Raw genomic sequence first — 17,260 nt, 5'->3', positions numbered from 1 at the left:
AAAAAATAAAAAGAAAATGACAAAAAATTCAGATTTTCTAGGTTTGGTGTTATAATTAGAAAGGCGTTCATCAGTCTGAGATGATAAACAACCTACATGATTGGATTGAGTATGTTATGTCCTCTAACAGTTCACAAATTAAGGGGTTATTTTGACGTTTTGCTTTGGCACATGCAGTCTCCACGGGTGGTGGAAATATGTGTTGTCTGGGATCACCTAGGCTTAGGCTCCTCAGCCCACCCTGTTTCTCTCAGCACCCAGACTTCTCAAGGAGCACCACACCCTCGTGGTCGGGACCTTTTAGGGTGCAGTGGGGCTGGATCGCCTGGCAGAGCCTTGGAGAGCTGACCCCATCTGTCTTTCACAGCTGGGTTCCCCACAGGTCTTACTGGCTCTGTCTCTGAGACCCCACTGTGCCCCCAATCTCTCACCTTCTGTCCATCACTCAGGAGGCTTTAAGTAGCCACAGTCTTGGTCTTCTGTTAACCTGAAGGATCAACCCTAATGCTATCCAGGAGCTCACACCTGTTTGTGCCCAGTCCCTGAGATGGTGAGGCTAGATGGTCCCCAGGGGCTCTCTGCCATGGCCGTTGTTTAAACTGGCTCAGGAGTTCCCGTTGTGGCTCAGTGGGTTAAGAACTGGACATAGTGTCCGTGAGGATGCAGGTTCAATCCCTGGTCTTGCTTAGTGGATCCAGCATTGCTGCCAGCTACAGTGTAGGTCACCAATGCAGCTCAGATCCCATGTTGCTGTGGCTGTGGAATAGATTGGCAGCTGCAGCTCTGATTGGACCCCTAGCCTGGGAACTTCCTTGGGCCACAGGTTTGGCCCTAAAAATAAATAAATTAATAAATGGGCTCAGTCCCTGTCCCTGCTGCTGGCGATTTGTACCCCAGCTTCTAGAAGCTGTAACTGAGTCACAAGAGGCAGTAAGTCCAAGGGCAGAGGGCTGGACTTCCCAGGAGGATGTGAGGCCCAGGGAAGGGGGGCAGCTGCACGTGGGGCAAAGGGAAGAGAGGGGGCAGCATCTGGGGAGATGACCAGCTTAGGGGCCTGTCTGTGGCCCGCGGAGGGGAGGCAGCCAGATCTCTCTTGTCCTGAGGTCTCATTAGGATGGACCAGCCTGAATCAGAAGCTGTGGAGGTTTCACTGTAATGACCGAGGGAGACACGCAAGGCTTTCTGGGAACGAAAACCATGTGAGACAGCTGGTGCCCCCCTCCCTGTCTTTGAGTGACGGTGTCTCTTACCTCATCGCTGTCTCCCCAGTCTGGCTTAGAACCTATTTACATGCCTCTTGTTGTTTTCAGGGTGAGGAGGGAGACAGGGACACTGGGCTTGGGTGTTGAGTCGGCTGCTTTGTTCAGGACAATACAGGGCTGTGCTAAGCGGGAGGGGGGCTGCCAGCACAGGCAGGTGCGTGCACCATGGCAGGGCTGTGGAAAGGCCTGCAAGAGGTGGGAAGGGCAGAGAGGGGCTGAGGAGGAGGGCACCCTGAGCTGGTGCGGCCCCTCTCTCGGGGTGAAGGCTTCTCTGCTTTGGTGGATTGACTTGGAGGGAAGCACAGCTCAGTGAGGGATGGTCAGCCGAGTGGAGCCGGGGCCTCTGGGACTCCGGGCTCAGGCGAGTGGGGAGGGGAGGCCCCTAGCTGGTGGGAGGGGGCGGGAAGTGAGCATGGGGCAGAGAGAGGAAGATGCACTACAGGGGCAGCTGGGAGGCAGTTCCTTGGGTGACGAGGTTTCCAGGTAAGGTCATATTTGCACGTAAGTTAGTTGTTTCTTTCCAGTCCGGGGATTCGGGCCGCTGGGGGAATGGCTCACCTGGGACCTCTCTTCTCATCCCTCTTAATCAGCTTCTTCTGGAAGGCTCTGAATTTTGGTTTCACCCCAGATTCACCTTCCCAGAACTAGTGGCTGCTATGGAGCCAATACTGGCTTTGAACAAGAATACTTTGGAAACATAGAGCCCATGACCATCTCCACCTTGGCTCCTGCTCCTGAGGGAGAGCCCATGACCAGTGCCGCCTGGGCAACTGTGCATCTCTAGACTGGAAGTGGGCAGAGGGATACATCACCTGGCACAGCTATGACAGCAGGGTCCCTTTCAAAGAAAAGTCTGTACAGGAGACAGGGATCCCAGGGGCTCTGTAACATTTGAGTCTCGTCCGCTGGTTGAGTCCTGCCGTTGGGCTGAGCTCATCACTCAGGCACAGCTTTTGGTTGGTGTGTCTATATGTCTCTACAATGAGGCCAAGAAGGAATCGAGGGGAGCCAGCCATTCTCAGGCCAAAGGACACCTGTCAAAGGAGAACTGGTGCATCTGTCAGGAGAATCGCCCTTTGGCCACGTCCTCCCCCTCCTCTCCCGCTCAGGCGGCTGCTCTGGACAGTCGCTGGACAGGGGACTATGATTTGTGCTTAAGTCCATCCCTCCCTTCCTTTTTTTCCTTAATTCATTAATTTGTCTTGGTAACCTGGGGAGGGGGCGTGAGGTATGCTCTCTGTGGACAGGGAAGAGAGGTTCAAAGACAACTTTGATCTTCTGTTGTCAGCGTTTTCTATAACTGCCGACCATGGGAAAACCGCAACATTGGGAAATGACAAGCAGAGTCGGTTTTCTCCAGGGGGGTTCAGAACTGTGTGCAGAAATGGCTCTCAGGACGGCCGTGGGGGTGGGTCTGGGTAGCTGGCTGGTGCCGATCCTTCCCTCGTTCCCTCTCTTCCTGTCTTTAGTCTCTGTCTCTTTTGGTTTCTGGGTCTCTGTCCTTATCTTGATCTCTCTCAGGCATGGACACACATGCACGGACACACACACACACACACACACACTCACGCCGACACGCTCACACACATAACACATATGCACACATATAACACACACGCGCACATGCACACACACTTGCACACACACATACACACATGCACACATGCAAATGCACATACATGCGTGCATGCCCCCCCCCCCACATGCACACACATACGCATGCCTCCCTTTCTGCCCAGGAGGCTTAAGGGTGACTTGAAGTGAAATCCCAATGACCTTAATGAACACGTGGAGCTTTAGGCACTGCTAGCATCTCTTGGAAGGCGCTGGCATCAGACTAGGATGGGGACTGGCCATGACCCGTCCCTGTGGGCAGCGTGTCCTGGAGAAGTGGCCAGAGGCATCAGAGGGAGAATTCGGCCACAGTGACTAACACCCACCTGCTCACATCTTGGTTTAAGTCTGGCTCCACAGCATCCGTGCTGAGTCACCTGGGACAAGTTCTCAGCCTCTGTGTGTTTCTCCGCCTACAACATGGGGCCGAGATGGAAACCTCCTTCTTTGCTCCCTGTGAGGGTTAAAGAAGGAAAGGCATGAAAAGCACCAAGCGGATAGGTGCTCCATAAACGTGGGCTGTTGCCACAGTGGAAAGTAACAGGGTGGCTGGGTGTGGCTCTCCGGGGCCCCCTGTGCCCTCAGGCTAGGATAGAGTGTCCACACTCAGAGAACAGCTAGACCAGCGCTGCCTCATAGAGATCTCACCAGAGCCACGTGTGAATTTAAATTTTTCTAGTAGACACATTAAAAAGTAAAAAGAAACAGATGGAATTAATTGTAACAATATATTTTGTTTGAAATATTCATAATATATTTATATATTTAAATCTAATAATACACTTTATTTTTATATATTATTAAATATTATCATTCTAACATGTAATCGATCTGAAAATATTAATGAGATATTAATATTAAAGGAATATTTTACTATTTTTTTTTCTCGTTAGTGTCTTTAAAACCCAGTGTGCAGTTTAGCGCTCCAGCACATTTCAATTCAGACCAGCCATACGTGGCTAGTGGCTGTCGTACTGGGCAGTGCAGGTCTAAACCCGCTCTAGGAGTGGGGGCAGGGGAGGGTGGGCACGCCCAGTGCCCCAAGCTGGTGAGAGACCCAAGGATCATGCTAAACCAGGTTGCTCCGAATTAGAATTTTTTCCTCATCCTGGGTTCCCTCACCTATTTTATTTATTATTTTTTGCTTTTTAGGGCCACACCCACAACATATGGAAGTTCCCAGGCTGGGGGTCTAATTGGAACTACAGCTGCCAGCCTACACCTCAGCCACAGCAATGCCAGATCCAAGCCGTGTCTGCGACCTACACCACCGCTCACGGCAACGCCGGATCCTGAATCCACTGAGTGAGGCCAGCGACCGAACCCGAAACCTCATGGTTCCTCGTCGGATTCTTTTCTGCTGTGCCACGCCGGGAACTCCCCCTCACCTGTTTCTATCTTTGTTTTTGCCAGGACTACACATCTGAAAATTCAGCCCTCCTGTCCGGTGCCAAGAACAGCCCACAAGACCCAGTAAGTAGAGGCATTTTGCTGAACAGATTAGCGTTTGCTTTTGCCTCCTTTTCTGCCTCCTTTGGTCACGGTCATCAATCACCGGGAGTGGTTTTTACCTGAAACTGATCTTGCGGGAGAAGTAACTGGGTTTGAGGGGAATAAAGGTTCCCAGGCATCACAGAATTTCTATTAGCAAACACCCGGGGCTGGGTCTCAGCCGTGGCACATGATAGGAAAACTGAGGTCCTTTTGAGAAGGGCAGGTCTCCTGGGGAGCAGATCGGGGGAGGGGGCCTGGTTGGGGGAGGGGCCACAGGCCCGTCTCTTTGCTTTTGAATGTGAGGATGGGCCCCAAGGTGCTGGGACAGTGGGAAGGAAGTTTACCATCCCTGCGGGAAAGACAGGCATGCTCACCGAGCCCTGCATCGTGGCATTGGACTTGGGGTCTTTCTCGAATGAATGTGACTGTGGGTGGTGCAGGATGTGGATGCCTGTGCACTCCCACCTGTCATCCAGGTGTACGCCAGAAAGATGCCCCCTGCGTACAGCTCCAGAATCCCTCCTGCCGGCCTCTCTAGGATGTGTTAACGGTGTGATGGCTCCCAAACTGCGGTCTGCTTGGGTGCCGAGATGAGATCGAGGGGTGCACAGACTTTCGCTGTTGTGGTTTTGTATTGATCATTCTGTTTGGTTTTATGATGAGGTGATCCTAGCTTTCTAGTCATGGTAGTGATGTGAAATTTCCTTAGGAAATATTTACGGGAAAACTAAAAAAGAATTGGCTTAAAGAAAAAAAAGCGTGGACATTAGAGTATGGAAAGAGTAACGGTGCAGATAATGGTGAGATGTGGGGACAGTGATACGGGGACGGCAGAGAGGAGGGTCTTTTACCAGAGATGTTCGCCTGGCCCCGGGCAGGGTCCATGTGTGTGCTCTGTATGTCGGGTCCTTTCTTCTGATGCCCCAATCATGCTGATTCTTGGTACAAAGCTTGATTCTTCAAGGTCCCACCTCTTGGCCTCTGTTTCCCCTAAAAGAATTTTGAGGTTGGGTTTTTTCAAATAAGAAACCTTGGGAGTTCCCGTTGTGGTGCAGCGGAAATGAATCTGACGAGGAACCATGAGGCTGTGGGTTCGATCCCTGGCCTCGTTCAGTGGGTTCAAGATACGGCATTGCCATGAGCTGTGGTGTATGTTGCAGACTTGGATTGGATCCCGTGTTGCTGTGGCTGTGGTGTAGGCTGGCGGCTGCAGCTCCGACTGGACCCCTAGCCTGGGAACCTCCATATGCTGCAGGTGTGGCCTGAAAAGACAAAAATAAATAAAATAAAACAATAAACCTAATGGCTGGGTCACCTGAAAGAAGGATTTATCTGCGATGTCAAGAGGAAGAGGAGGAACGGTGATGAGAAAGGACAACCACACACTGAGTGTCTTGCCCCCCGTTGCAGTCGAGCAGACGTTTCATCTCTGTCCCACCCAGTCCCTGGGAAGACCCCATAAGGTACGTGCTGTCTCTGTCTTCACTGGTGGATGAAGAAACCAAAACTCAAGAGCAGGAACGTGCCCCAGGGCACAGAGCCTGGACCCACACTCTGACCCGCTCTGTCCCAGACACAGTCTTCTGACTTCACCCCAAGCCTGTGACATCACCTCCCCATCTTGGGAAGATGGATCACAGAGCAGGAAAGTGTTGTTGTTATCTCTTGCCATGTAAAAAAAAAATAACCCTGCACCTTAGTGGATTTAAGAGGCAAACGTTCATTGTCTCACAGCCTGTGGGTCAGGGATCTGGGAGTGGTGGTGGTGGTGGTTCTGGCTCAGGGCCCCTCATGAGCTGGAGCTGCCATCATCTGAAGGCTCGACTGAGGCTGGAGGACCCCATTTCCAAGATGCCTGAGCCCCTATCATCAGCTGGCCCCCATACCACCTGTGCAGATGTCTCCCTAGAGCTGCTTGAATGTCCTTATGACATGGCTGGTGGCTTCCCCCCTGGGTGAGCAATCTGAAAGAGAAAGAGAGAGAGCAAGAGAGTGCGGCAGAAGCCACAATGCCTTTTATGACCTGTCCTTGGGAGTCTCATGCTGTCACCTCTGCTATATGGTTGGGGGCCACTTTGGAGGCCACCGCACTTTTCCTAATCTTAAAACAACCAGGTCTCAGAGTTCCACACAGGATCCTTGTAACCTCACACCCAGTCTATGATAAGAAAGCATAAAGACCCTAAACCCATTTAGCAGATGGGAAAACGAAGCCTGGAGCAGGCAAGTGACTCCCCAAAGAGTCCTGCAGTGGGGGTGCAGGGCAGAAGCTTTTGCAGAGAAAGGAGCTGGAAAGATGGGGAGAAAACTCCCCACCTGATGTGCTCGTTGCCTGGAGTAAGACCCGCGATGGCTGAGCTCTCCATTTTCATGCGCTTGGGCTTTCATTGGTTGGGTTATGCTTTCCTGGCCCCCAGCCTCACTGCATTAAGGCTGCTGGGTTCTCTCTATTGGAGGCAAAGATGCTATCTGGCTTGTCCCCCCCACCGCCCTTGCCGCAAGGCTGCAGCATTTTAGAGGCTTCCTGGGATTCATGCTGTGAAGGTCAGGAGACCCTAACCCTCCCCTCCTTCCCCACCCTTGACCTTCATGGTGCTTCTGGTCCGGGTCCTTCTGACTGGAATCCATGGCTCAGCCTCCCCCCGACCCAATGCGTCGGGTAGAAGTGGTCATTGACGTGACTTCTGTTGGTGGCAGCACATGGTGACTATCCCCCTGGATGGCAGCTTATTTCCCATGTTTCCATGTGCAAAACGTGTTCATTCTTTGATCCCAGCAATCACATTTCTGGGAAGTTACACCTGGGGGATGATTATAAATGAGTGTGAGTAGCTGCGTTTGTGTGTTTGGTGAGGGATGATTGTATTAGCAAACATACTGCAACGAGGAGTTCCTGTCATGGTGCAGCAGAAACGAATCTGACTAGGAACCATGAGGTTGCGGGTTCGATCCCTGGCCTCGCTCAGTGGGTTGAGGATCCGGCATTGCCGTGAGCTCTGATGTAGGTCTCAGACGCGGCTCAGATTCTGCGTTGCTATAACTGTGGTGTAGGCCCGCAGCTGTAGCTCTGATTTGACCCCCAGCCTAGGAACCTCCATATGCCACGGTGTGGCCATAAAAAGACAAAAAGAAACAAAAAAACCAAAAAACCCTAAAACCAAAACAAAACGATACTACAACAATATGCCCTCAGTAGCCATCAATAAGGAATTGTTTAAGTGAGTTACATGCATTTATAAAGCCCACTGCTGAGCTGCTGCTAGGATTTCGTGGTGAGGATTTATGTTTATTGACTTGGAAAGATGCTCATGACATATTGTGGAGTGAGAAACACAGCATATATCATATGATTCCAATTACGTGCAATTATATTCATCTATCTCCCTTTCTCTGAAAAGCAGAGAGGTCAGAAAGGCAGATGGGAAATTCAGCTCGGTGACTTTTGTATTTTTTTTTTTTTGGACTCTTCAGTTTTTATTTTATTTTATTTTATTTTACAGTGAGTGGTTGTTTTCCATGATAGTAGAAGTAATAATAATAATATTGATCATGACTATTTTTGAAATTAAACAGAGAGTGCTGAGCTGTTAAGGGAGATTTCCAGCACTCTCAGTTGTCATAGAAATGCTACAGTCCCCTTGGAAGAGTGAAAATGAGACTTATGGGACTGACCAGGCTTGTGGGAACCCCAGGCGGCAGCGTACCTCAGGCCCTGGCATCTTTCCACTCACTGTCCAGAGGTGCCAGGAAGCTCTGCAGTTCCTGACCCCCGCTTTCCACTTTCACACTGCCTCCCAGAAAGGGCCTTTCCTGTATACAGCAGGTGCCATTCGCTTGCATCCAGAATAAGGAAATAATAATGATAGCTAGTGATACTAGGCGCCTGTTAAGAACTTGGCATTGTGCACAGGGTTTCAAATACATTATCTCATCCATCCCCTGGAGCAGCCCTGTGAGGGAAGAACTGTCCCTAACCCCATTTCACAGATGAGCACACTGAGGCTCAGAGGAGAGTGACTCACTGAGTCTCATAGCTAAGGGGTGTTGGCCCAGAATGCGAACCTAAGCCAGGCTGTTTCCTGAGTCCAACAGAGCTACCCAGTTGTGTTTGGTAGTACAGGCAGCATTTCTGGGACTATCTTAGATGGGGGGTTGACTCCAGAGCCAGCAGGTAAGGCAGAAATCACACCTGGCTGCTGACCTGCTAAAGATCCCACAGGAGGATGCCCGGCTGGAGAGCAGGCTTTCTGCCCCTCCCTACGTCTGACACAGCCACGCTTTTCTCGACTATTAGAACAGACTGGAATCTCGGCTTAGGCCCTGGACGCAGTGGCTGTGGCATCATACCCTGATGCATGGCACATACCTGTCTTTAAACATCAGGGGTCATTGCTGTCAAATGGTCATGTGATGAGAGGCGCTTAGGAAATGAGAGATGCTCACTCGCTTTGGGGGTTCACTCTGGAGCAGATGGTGGTGACACTGCCCAGCACATAGAACATTCCATTCGCATTTTTCTCTCTTTCTCTATTATTCTGGAGAACACGCTGCAGTTAAGAAGCAGAATCCAAATTTCCACTGTGTTCTGCCTCATTCCAGAGCTGCATTTCATGACCCCTATATGTTTCTGTAACAGAAATATATTGTATTCCCTTTCTTTGGCTACATAAAAAAATCATCAGAAACTTAGCCGTTTAAATCACCTGTTTATTATCTCACAGTTGACACAAGTCCAGGGTCCCGGCCTTGTGTCTCACGAGACTCCTGTCAGCTGGGTCTGGGGTCTCCCTGTTGCTGGAAGAGTCTAGTCCCTTGCAGATGTAGGAGAGTGGACCTCTGCTCTAGAGGCTGCCTGTGGATCCCAGCCCCCTGGCTCTCTCATGGGCAGCTTCCTTTCTCAGGGCCAGCGGGAGACTCCATAGGGCATGCCAGCGAGACGGAGCCTTGGGTCTGTACATACGAGCGTGACCATGTGAGTGGCAACCCCACCTTTGCTGTCGTTTAGAGCAGCTCACAGGTCCGGCCAACCCTCCAGTGAAGGGGATTATAAGTGGCATGAACCAGGGGTCTGACCACCACTGATCCTGCGCTCTGGATGTCCTAAGATGCGTCTGAAGTTCTGGTCTTGGGGTCAAGGGCACTGGTCCAGGATCTTTCCATCCACTAGTAGATGGCTCACAGCTCCCCCAGGCTCAGCCCCCCACCAATGCTGGGCCCTCTGACCATCCTGACCTCGGCCATCTGGCCATCACAGGTGTCTTAACTTCCTCCCGTGTTAATTTTGAGCCTCAGCAGCAAATGAATTTTTAATGGAATGCTGCCACCTTTTGGAATTTGGCAAAAATGATCTGTGTTGTTTAGAAGGGATGCTTGGGAAGCTCTGGGAAGAAAACAGTTTGGTTCCTTTTACGCCCGCGCCGGCTTGCCCAGCCTTTACTTCCACTGGGAGCTGACCAAGGTTTGATGCCAGATTCTAGAAGGAAAAAAAGAAAAGGAGCCAGTTTCTTCTTGAGGCAGGTTTTTTGGTCATTTCTGCTCTGGTCCCTAATGACCGAGTGTTGACAGGCCTGTGGCCTGTTTGACACTCCAAGAGGCAGCAGAATAGACAACAAAGAGCTCCAGGCTGGCTTTTACCCTGGTTCTGCATCTGTGAGATGTGTGTCCGCCAGGCTCTTTCCTCTTTCATCCCTCTGATCCCAGGTTGTGGTGCCTGTGACCAGGTAAGGGAGACAGGTGACACCCCATTTATAGATGCCTTGGGAATGGTGCCATGGCCATTCAGCATGGAGTGGGACCGCCGATTATAATGATGGGTGATTAGCGGGCAGGGGCAGCACAGGTGCCACCCCGGTGCCAGGTGTGTCCTGGAGACTCACAGCAGCCAACCTGGAGCTGCCTGGCTGCCCGCCTCTCCTGTGGCTTCTCTTCCTGCACATTCAAAGCTATTGCCACCCTCCTGTCCTCTAGGCTCCTTTTTCTCCCTCTCCGACTCCCCACCTGAAGTCAGCAGAGCTTATCCACTCTCCCCTTGGCACATGCCTAGTGGACTGGCTGCTCTGATCCATGCATTCCTTACGTCACTTCTGGATGATATAATCAGCTCTAACCGGCAACCACTTCCTGCTCTTCCCTCTCCAACTGGTCAGCCTCCCTTGTTTGACCAGCATTCTCTTCTTTTCATCATGTTTCAGTAGCTCCATGGGCCCTGAGAATACAGCGCAAATCCTCCAATTCCAAGCCAGCCTTGGCCCCCTCTTGCTGCTCCTCCAGCGCTGGTCCTCCTGTCTCCTTGTGCCATCTTCCTGGACTGTGGACCCTTACTCAGGTTATTCCCTCTGCTAGAGGTCACCCCCCAAATCTAACTGCCCGCGTTCCTAACCATCCACCAAGACCCATCAGAAAAGCCTTGCCCCCAAATTCTTCCTAAGTCCCTCTGGTTGCATTAAGTGTCTCCATCCACTAAATGCTCTCCCCCCTCCACTTCCCCCTCCTTCCTTGCTTCTCCTTCTCCTCTATCCCTCCCTCCCCCACTTCAACAAACTGTGTTGTAGTCACTGCTAAGAGTCAGAAAGTACAAAGATGACAGAGACGCAGATCCTGCCCTCCAAGGGCTTGCAGTCTATGAAGGATGGCAACAATGATTAAAAAGAAACCCACAATCAAGGCACCATCTGAATGCATCTTCGTGGAGCCAGAATACCAGATTTGGTGGTGGCTTGAATAGGCAGTGGGAGAAGGCTCCAGGAAGAGGTGACACAGAGTCTTGAAGGACAAAGCGGAGTCTTCTCACTGACTGCAGGGGTTGGGGGGCTCCAAGTAGAAGGGGCAGCCCGGACATGGACTTCAGGCTGGCTGAGGTTCTGGAGGAGGATGTTGGGGATGCGCAGGAGGGGGGGGCACACCCCCATGCTCCCTGGTGGGCAAGGAGTTGGGCTTTTGCTATGATTGGTGAGGGACCACAGAACGGTTTTAAGCTGTTGATTGCCTCAATCCTATCTGCATTTTAGAAAGACTTCCCTGGGACCTGGCTTAGGAGCTGAGGGATGGAAGGGGAGCCTTGGTCCTCCTTGGGCACTATCCACCCCTGTGCCCCACAGGGAGCTGGCCTCCAGAGCAGAGGGGTCATCGGCTTGACACCCAGGCTTCCAGGCACGCTCTGCTTCTCATCACTAATGTGCCTTTCCACAGCATCTGCTCGGCAGAACACCAAGTGTGCAGACAAGATAACAGCATTAAGCAGAAGGACAAAGCTGATACTCGGGGCAGTGAGACATGGAGGCTTAAATTCTTTCCCTTCAAAATGTCGCACATGATTGTGGCCACGTGGTCCTGATGAAAGCAAGCCAGGCTTGCAGGATGAAATGCTAAGTGGTGCTCGCGACCTCAGGCACAGCGAGTGGGGGTCTGCTGCTCTGACGAGCAGCCCTGCCATTTCCCTGCACCGCTTGCTGCCAGATAAAGGGGCAAATCTCTTTAGTGAGTTTCCCAAATCCATGAGGATGCTGTGCCCCCTGGAGACACAGGGATTCCGATAGGTTTCCAGTGGGAGCATCACACTCTGGTTGGGGCTGAGCCTTCTCCCCACCTCCTGAGGGAATGCCTAAAATACAGTCGGCACTCAGTAAATGCTTGCTGCTGAAATGAATCAGTCTTGGTGATGTGGGGCACCCCTGAAGGCTCCCTTGCGCCTCATCCAGGTCAGGACTACCTCTTGCCAACCACCCTCCTGATTTTGATCACCAAGGATTGATCTTGCTCACTGGCGAACTTCATTATGAACAGACCCCTACACATGCATCTGTCGTGTTTCCTTCAAAATCATTCCTGGGCAATTCGGTCATGTTATTGCATGTATCAGTAATTGTTCTCCTTAAAATTGTTGAATCGTGTCTCAACATTTGATTATACCACAATTAATTCATCCATTCTCCCACTGATGATGAGCACTTGAGCTGTTTTGGGTTTGGCGCAATGCATCTGCTGTTTGATGGGCATGTGCCCCCAATTCTCTTGGGAAGCCACCATGGGGTGTATCTGGTCGCAGAATAGACGCCTGTTTAGTTTTAGGGGATATGACCCCAAACTTTTTTGAAGCGGTCATACAGATTTTCACTCCCACCATCAATACATATGAATCTCCCTTGCATGCCAAGCCCTTTGAAGGCATGTGTTGTGATTCTTTATAATGCCCCAGAGGGCTGATGTGGATATTGTCACCTCCCCACCCCCATTCACAGAGGGGCACGCTGAGTCTCTGCTAATCCGGTGAAAGTCATTCAGGGAGGTGGGCATGGTGGGGGACTTAAGCCAGGGCTCTGCTTCCAGAACAGCGGCAGCTCTTAGAGCAGCATCGTAGACCATGAATTCTGGGCACCTGTGCTCTGCCGTGGAGATGCCAGTGTCCGGGAATGGCTGCGAGACAGAGGGCAGGGGGGTGAGGTGGTTTTGTTCACAGACTCGGGGACCAGGCTGCAGGCACTGACTTCGGGCTCTGCCACTCCCTCCCGGTGTAAGACTGGCCACGCCGCTGGTCCCCTGTGTACCACGTTTTCACGCCAGGAGTTGGTAAATCAGGCTGTTGTGAAGATTAAGTGAATTAACATAGGTAAAGCGTTAAGGGTGGGCACTAGGGAAGCGTTATTGTATTAACACTACTGTTGTTTTCTCAGCTCTGCCCAGTTTGTGTGCTGGACTTGGCTCTTTGGGAAAGGGGGCTGCAGTCTTAGCCAGGTCTGAGAGCTGTCAGGCAGACTGCATAATTCTCACGCCTTCCCCTGCCCTCTGAAGGTGGCTGGCTTTCTGGAATCTAATTTCGAGCCCCGATCATTGGTTTCACAAAGCCTGCTGGTGTGCAGTCTGGGTGGTCCCTTCTGAAATGAGTCCCTGCTCCTTAGTGCCCCTGAGAAGATGCAGCTTGTTTGCTCAGGGTTTTCCCCTTTATAGAAACGGTCAGATCCCTCCCCTTCTGCCATCTCCATCCTGCAAATCCATGCCAAATATTGATGTTTGATAACTACAAATATCACACATAGCTTTTAATCAAGAGAGATGGAGGGGAGATAAGAGAAGTAAATATGTCTCTGTAAGGTAGTTCAATATTCTCAGTAATGATTGTGCGAAGAAATACACTGACTGGAGGGAGGGGAGAGGGCTCTGTGACGTGCATTGAAAATGACTGGCCCCCTGGGAACAGGCTGGACTGTGCCTGGGCCCTCGCTTCCAGCCTGAGGCTTGGATTTAAGTTAGATGTCCTTTATCGGAATCGGGAGATGCGACCTCATTTTACGGAAGGGAGAGAGAGATGTATTTTAAATGTGAGTTTCCAGTATGCCAGCTGCCTATCCCATTTCCAGCAAAACACACTAAGCCAACTTCTTTCCTCTGTCATTGCTTGAGACAGGTGTGGAATGTAACTGCACCCTGGAGAGAAGTCAGCCCACTGGAGGCCGAGCAGAGGTCAACCTTCAGGCTTTTGTCCACCAAGGCTGTATTTCCTTCACGTGGGGACAAAGGATGGCACCCTCCAGTTGGGTTTGCAGGTGCCTCGCATTTAGAAATGTTTGGCCAAGGTTGACCCAGGGCTACCCAGGCTAGAGGTTGACCAAACCAGGGGAGGCACCACAACCTGGATCCAAACCCTCATCCACAAGGTGGCCTCAGTGACTCACAGCAACCCTGGCACCATCCCTGTGCCCCCGTGCCAGGAGGAGCCCAGCTCAGGCTAACTGAGCACATGAGTGAATGAAGGAATTGGTCGTCCTGCCTCAGTACCAGCATGATTGCTGCTGTTTCCTTTGGTTCCTACTTTGGCTGTTCTCACCTTTTGATGGTCTTTGCATTGTATTTTGATGTCCTCTAACTGATAAAAATGGTCAAACTCAGAAACCATTGTCCGCAAAACCAGTGGTTCACCTGTCCAGCCATTCATCCACCCAATTTTGGGTACTGCCCTGTGTCAGGCCCTGGGCAGCTGCTCAGGCTAGAGCCATCTGTGCAGACACACACAGCCAGCCCTTCTGGAGCCTACTTTCTAGTGGGAGAGATGGAGATTAAGCAGATAAACACTAAAGGGAGTCCACAAATGAGGACTGTTGTTCTGGGAGGGCCTGTTACAATGAAGCCTGGCCCAGATGGTAGGTATGTTTAGGGTTCCCCCAGAGGGGCCTCATGAGCTGAACTCTCAATGAGAACAGAATCAGGGCAAGGGCAGGGAGGAGAGCCTTTCAGACAGAAGGGGCAGGAAGTGCAAAGTCCCTGGGGCCAGAGGGGGTGGCTACTTCCAGGAACTGTCAGTGGCTGCCAGAGTGGCTGGATCCAAGATGAGGCCGAAGGGTCAACAGGACAGAAGTCAGCCTACACAGAGCTCCCAGGCCATGGCAAGACACTGGCCTTTATCCCAAAGCAGTGGAACATCTTGGAAGGTTTTATGGGAGGTGACCCAGTCGGCATTTTGTAAAGATCCCTCTGGCTCCTTTGAGAGGCCTCCTCTGGATGGAGGCAGAATTGCGGAGTCTACGGAATGGGAAACAGCTGTCGGCATGGCAGGGGTCATCTCCTCAGGCTCCAGCAGGACCTCCTCCTGCCATCCAGGTGGACCTCCTTCAAAACCCTCCACACACAATATGGCCGCTCCGCGTCTGCAGTTGCACAGTTGAAGATGGATTCCCCAATCTAACCTTCTTGGCAGAAAGGGCATAAGTAGGCATATTTCTGTGCATGGGCTGCAGCAGTACTCTCACCTTGTGCATGCATGTGGGATCTCCTGCTTGCTTTCGAGCCTGCCCAGCAGGCTGATGGAGCCAGTGACAGCCCAGCATATGACTCCTAGAGGCTGAAGTTAAGTTGTCTAAAGACAGGATGGGGGAGTTCTTGACATGGCACAGTGGAAACGAATCTGACTAGGAACCATGAGGTTGCAGTTCGATCCCTGGCCTCGCTTGGTGGGTTAAGGATCTGGCATTGCCGTGAGCTGTGGTGTAGTTCGCAGAGGTGGCTCAGATCCTATGTGGCTGTGGCTGTGGCCTAGGCTGGCAGCTGTAGCTCCGATTGGAACCCTAGCCTGGGAACCTCCATATGCCACGGGTGCAGCCCTAAAAAGCAAAATAAATAAATAAAATAAATAAAAACAGGATGGGGAGAGAATGAGGAGAGGCATGGTCCAACCAGGAGTTTCCATTCCTAGATGTCTGCAAGCTGACTGTAACCCCAGAACGTCAGGTCCTGCTCATGGGACTGGCTCAGCCTCTAATCCTGCAGAAGGAAGCCTTCCAGTACTGGGGCAAAGCTGGAATCATGTTAGCAGGGCTGGGCTCCGCCCATGCGTGGAGGGGTTGTAAGCATCCTTGATACCCACGTGCTTCAATGCCTTATCCTTATTTTATTCCCCAAGTCAAAGAGGGTGTGGTTATTTTTTTCAGCTCTCATCTGGCGAGTGGTCATGGAGGGGCCTCAGAAGTCTCACCCTCCGATCTTTGTTGTCTTTCTCTCTCCTGCTCTGGGGTTCCCTTGCTGCCTGCTGCCCTGCAGGGCCCACCCCCATCAGTTTTCCCCTCAGGGGACTGTGGGAGGGGGTGTCACATCCCTTGGGGGCCCTGACAAGAAAACCCAGCCTTCTTGCTAAGACTGGCCACCTCTTTTGCAAAACGCTCATGTGTTCTTACACTCCCCAGGTCTCTTTTCTATCTTATCAAACACCTCTCTTGGTTAGGAAAGGGGGTTGGATGGGGGACCCTCTTCTGTCATATATGGCCTGAAACTTGAATGTTTCTTTCAGCGACTTGGACTGCAGACACTTTTAAACCAGAAGGAAAATGCCTATTTGGGCACAGGTTAGATACAAACTCCATCTCCCTCCAGGACCCTCTGGGGCTGTTCAGGAGGGCTCCGGACAGGTGGGGGAATTTTCAAGGTGGCTCTCATCTTTCTGGTTTTCCTCCCCGAGTCCACGGGGATTTCATAAACATTATGTTGCTCAATTTCAGTTCAATGGCACAGAGTCGTTCCAATGTGTTCTAATTACTCAGACGTAAATGATTTCTGGTGCACTTTAAATGATTTCGGATGCACTTTTGTCTATCAGGCTGCTGATTTATAACTCCCCAGGACTTTGATGTTGTGCCTCATTGATTTCTTTTAAGGCTCTTCAGAGGTATATTTATTATAGACGAGACATTTCCCTGTTCATTTGCTCCGCAATTCTGCAACACTCTCATTTTCCAGTCGTCAACACTCCACCCTTATCCCCCTGCACTTATGCTGTACCAACAGCAAGAAGACACATTTACTGAGTGCTTACTGAATGCAGATCCAGGTACCAGAGGCTGTGGATGAGTGGAGATACACAGATCACATTAAACACATCTTCCTTCCAATGGCATCCTTATCGTTTAGACAAAGGGACAGCACACATATGGACTCTTGTGACATGAGGGTTTGGTCCATGAGCTGCAAAGGATGTTTGGCAGAGAAGAGGGATGAGAGATGGGCGGGGTCAGATCTCTGCAGTGGTGGCCCATGAGCCTGCTGCTTGGACAGGCATCCGAGTGTGGTCCTGAGGATGTGGTGGGAGTTTCAGTTTATTCCCACTCTCGTGGGTCTTGAGCTCACCGCTTGATGTCCTTGAGCCTTAGTTTTTTCATCTGTAAAATGAGATGCATCTATCTTGTTAGCCTCTGTGGGTTGAGCTCTTAGTATGTGCCAGGCAGGGGCAAATCCATGTTTTGTGGGAACTGAGGTTAATTAATTGGGTTGGTCTTTTAAGAAAAAGAATCCGTGGTTATGAATGTGTGGATGGATTTCTGCCCTATGGTAGAAACACTAGGTTTAGCACAAGAGTGTTCAATGCTTTCTAAGCCCTGGACTTATTTTCCTCCTAATTATTTGCGGCATGG

General features: G+C 51.1%; 1 protein-coding gene across 1 annotated transcript in view; it reads left to right on the top strand.

Moving 5' to 3' along the window:
- Window positions 1-17,260, top strand: part of LOC125127492 (uncharacterized) — a 557,563-nt gene that overhangs the window by 316,068 nt on the left and 224,235 nt on the right. Inside the window, exon 3 of the mRNA XM_047780559.1 lies at window positions 4,290-4,349. Coding sequence (XP_047636515.1) covers window positions 4,290-4,349 — 60 coding nt within the window. The remainder of the gene's footprint in view (window positions 1-4,289; window positions 4,350-17,260) is intronic.

Source organism: Phacochoerus africanus, chromosome 5 (assembly GCF_016906955.1).
Source record: "Phacochoerus africanus isolate WHEZ1 chromosome 5, ROS_Pafr_v1, whole genome shotgun sequence".
NCBI lineage: Eukaryota > Metazoa > Chordata > Mammalia > Artiodactyla > Suidae > Phacochoerus > Phacochoerus africanus.
Note: the sequence above shows the minus strand (reverse complement) of the source record. Positions and strands in the feature narration are given on the sequence as shown.